The 3,734-nt window shown below is 46.4% G+C and overlaps 1 protein-coding gene across 1 annotated transcript; it reads left to right on the forward strand.

Moving 5' to 3' along the window:
- Window positions 1–291: 291 nt before the first annotated feature.
- On the forward strand, window positions 292–1,239 carry LOC104077184 (glutamate receptor 3-like; the record flags this gene model as incomplete). The annotated part of the gene is made up of 2 exons (XM_009578317.1): window positions 292–539; window positions 1,099–1,239. Coding segments are annotated over 2 exons (389 nt in total), but the record flags the coding sequence as incomplete, so codon positions are not given.
- Between the last annotated feature and the right edge of the window lie 2,495 nt (window positions 1,240–3,734).

Raw genomic sequence — 3,734 nt, forward strand, 5'->3', positions numbered from 1 at the left:
GCGCCGGGACGGGCGCGCGCCGTTCCTCGTTCTGACTGCCAGGCTGCCAATTACATGGCAATTAGTAGAATAAATGTCTGAGATATGCTTCCCCCTCCCCAACCATTTTATGATTTGGTCATTGTTCAGGGGGCAAGGTGTCTCTCTCCGAGCTACGTTGACTTGTTTTATTTGTTAGCCTTGATCAGTTATAGGATGTTAATTATACCTCTAAGCCGACTAAGCCCAAGGAGCTCAGTCTGGTGCCCTCGCCAACATGGCTCTTCATTTCCCTCCTTTCATCTCTCCCAGAGGTCAAAAATAGCCGTCTACGAGAAAATGTGGTCGTACATGAAGTCGGCCGAGCCCTCGGTGTTCACCAAAACGACGGCGGACGGGGTGGCGAGGGTGCGGAAGTCGAAGGGGAAGTTTGCCTTCCTGCTGGAGTCGACGATGAACGAGTACATCGAGCAGCGCAAGCCCTGCGACACCATGAAAGTTGGCGGCAACCTGGATTCCAAGGGCTATGGTGTAGCAACCCCCAAAGGCTCAGCATTAAGGTGGGTGGAATAATATAACAATATCCATGTTGTTATAGTATTCCACCTACCCTGATGTATTGTGTTGTCATTTTCTTTCTTGTGGATTTTGAGGTAACTTTAAAGTTTAAAATCTTCAATATTCCATGGAGTTAAATAAGACGGTAAATTATGGTTTCGCTTATTTAATGCATCCATTTTTTTAGTGTTCTCTTCGTGTTGTCCTTTCTGATTGTTTGTTGCTGTTTTAATTTTACAGTTCAATGGCTTTTTCAATTTAAATGGTAAAAGCCGAGTTAACCTGCCATATGTGACGAATGTTAACTGCATGATGTGGTGTTCTTGTTACTTTTTTTCTCAAAGACAATTTCCCCATCCCGCACACTTCAGTTTTGAGCAAATGTTATCCTCCATGCCACCTTCCAATATTTAACCCTGTATTTGCTGTACAGACATTTTGATAGCTCCACGTTCTGTGAAATTTTAGCCAATTTGTCCTCTTGTGCTCCTTTTTTTATACGTTACGATTTCCTAAGCATTTGTGCATTTTTTCTTACAAGTTATGTTTTATCGTTTCAAGAAATGCTGTTAACCTGGCAGTATTAAAACTGAATGAGCAAGGCCTCTTGGACAAATTGAAAAACAAATGGTGGTACGACAAAGGAGAGTGCGGCAGCGGGGGAGGTGACTCCAAGGTCAGCCTCAATGTCACCACAATCGGGTACCTTAGCAAAGAGTAATCGGCAAGGCTGTTATTTTACTTCTCAAGGAAAAAAAAAAAAACAAAAAGAACGCAGATTAAAACCATTTGGATAATTGTGGTGGGGAAAAAAAAAGCCATTTGCTTGCCCAGTAGCTCTTTCAAAGAAACGGTCTTATTTAACATCGTCAGCAGGCTTGGTCAAGCTTGGAAACCTTATTTGACTAACAGATAGAAAGTCCAGTATCGGTGGGACCTGCGCAGAGCAAATCAGTACTTGTAACTGTGCAAGAAACCAGTGATCACATCTGGCTGCCGTCCTAACCCCCGAGGACAAGGCTTCGGTCCTTCTCCGTGGTTTAGCTGTGACGCAGAGTGGGTTTTGAGAGGCTTTTTTCACCGGGATCAGCTGTGCCAGCACAGACCCGGAGGCGAGAGGGCTCCCTTCTCCTTTGCTCTTCTGCGGAGGGGTCAAGCAAACCAGTGCCAGCACGCGCTGCTTTGCTGGCCTGAACTGGTGCCACCAGAGCCCCTGGCAGGAAGCCTGGTCTCCGGAGAAGAGCTGCCTGGGTGGGTCTGTGGCTCAGGGAAGGAAAGGGTGGCTGCTCATCTAATCGCAGCGTGGGGTCAAGAGATAACAGTTAAGCAACGATCATAGCAAAGACATAATGTTACGCAGAGGTGGTAGTCACCCGCTAATGGTAAAATAATAGCAATAACGGTAACGTGTAAGGAGCTAGGGCTTGCAATAGGCGCAGCTGAGACGAGAGATGTTGCTTGCAACAGGGAAGTGTATTGATGCACTAAACTGGAAAATTAATCTTAAGGAGAGAGGTTTTGGTAGTTTTGCCTAGACTACTCAAATGTCACCTTCTGTACGCCACTGACCAGTCTTCTGCACACACCCGTGCAGGAGCACTGCATCTGTGTTTGCTGTGCTTTTGATACAGATGTGGATTAAAATCCTGGCTCCAGTGACAGCAGTGACAAAGCTGTCACTGCCTTTTGCTTCCCCCAGTCTTTCAGGCAGCCTGTACAGTAGCAAGACTCTCAAAGTTGATTTAAAGAGCTCATGTATTGCACAAGTTAACTAGTGTGCTTTCATATTGCCAGCCTTACTCTGTAAAACTCGTAATTTCTGCAGTCTTTAACCTGGTGAGGAGAAGCTGTAGCTAGAGTAGGCTGGGTGCTATTGGTCACCTTGGGTACAGGAATTACCAAGAAAATTAATTTAAAATACATTGTTATACTGAAAAATACTGAGATTAATTTTCATAGTGACACTATCCTACAGCTAGTAAAAGCAGTTCCTTAGGGAACAATAACTCCTAATGTCTCTTATAAAAATGCTTCAACTTTGGTCCAAAATCAATAATAACGGTATTTTCAGTAATCTGCAGTTTCGGACAATTACTGCAAATTACTGCTGCATTCTGTTAATAAGAGTTGCTTACAGTTGGCTACGTAGGAGATTGCTCAGCTACTCATCTCTGATGTTAGCAAAAACCACTGTGTAATAACAAAGGAAGGAAAAGCTCTCGAATTCAGGTTTGTTCAGTAACTGGAGGTCCGCAGTGCTCAGCAGCAGCCTGGAGACGAGCGTGAGTTTTTTTATGCTTTTTAGCTCTGCTGCTCATCCTTCGTGCAACATTTTTATATAACGTTATAGTTGCCAGTGTATTAAATGTTTAATATTCTCCTGGGATCCAGCACCGCATTGTCTAATGCTGCCTCCATGAAAGAAAACTCTTTGTACAAACCAGCTTCAATGAACTTCATTGCTTCGAGTTCATTGAATTAAACCCAGCCAACTAATGCTTACAGCCCTAAGGAAACTAAAAAGGATTTTTAAAATGGTCATTATTAGGGCAGGGCCATCTTTCTATTTTTGCTTGTGCTGAAAGACCTTTTACAAAGAGCAATACCATCCATTAGCAAGCCCGGGGCCCTGGTCGGTGAGTGCTCGGGGAGGGGAGTCAGGCGTGCTGGGACGCCATGGGTGGGTATCCAGCGAAGAGGGAAGGGGAGCAAACACGATGACGCGTGTTTTGCTGTTTTAATCCATAAATCACAAAGCGCTGTCTTTCCGCAGTTTGTCATAACAGGCTGTGATGAAGGACTACTTGTTTGTTTGAGCTACAGACGTCGGCTCTCGGGGGCACAGCTCAGCCAGCAGAAGTCCCCAGGGAGGAGACCGTGGGTCGGAGAAGACCTCCCGCAGAAGACTAAGCTAGGGTACACGGGGAAGGGGTTAGTTGTTGTTTCTAGAGGTGTTGTAAATCAAAGGGCTTTTACGAAGTGGTTTTTCTTTTGAGGTAGCGTTTTGTAGGCACTGGACGCTGCAGGCTGCGATGCCGCGGCATTGCAGCGGACAGGCAGATGCCTTCCCGGCAGCGCACCCCCCCCATCGTCGGCCGCTAATGCCGAGTTCAGGCTGTGCCCCCGCCCGCGGGAGCCCCGCTGCCCTCTCGGGGAAGGCGAGCACCGGCGCTGCCCCCCGGGCACCACGGCCCAGA

This window comes from Fulmarus glacialis, unplaced genomic scaffold (genome assembly GCF_000690835.1).
Source record: "Fulmarus glacialis isolate BGI_N327 unplaced genomic scaffold, ASM69083v1 scaffold16415, whole genome shotgun sequence".
Lineage (NCBI taxonomy): Eukaryota > Metazoa > Chordata > Aves > Procellariiformes > Procellariidae > Fulmarus > Fulmarus glacialis.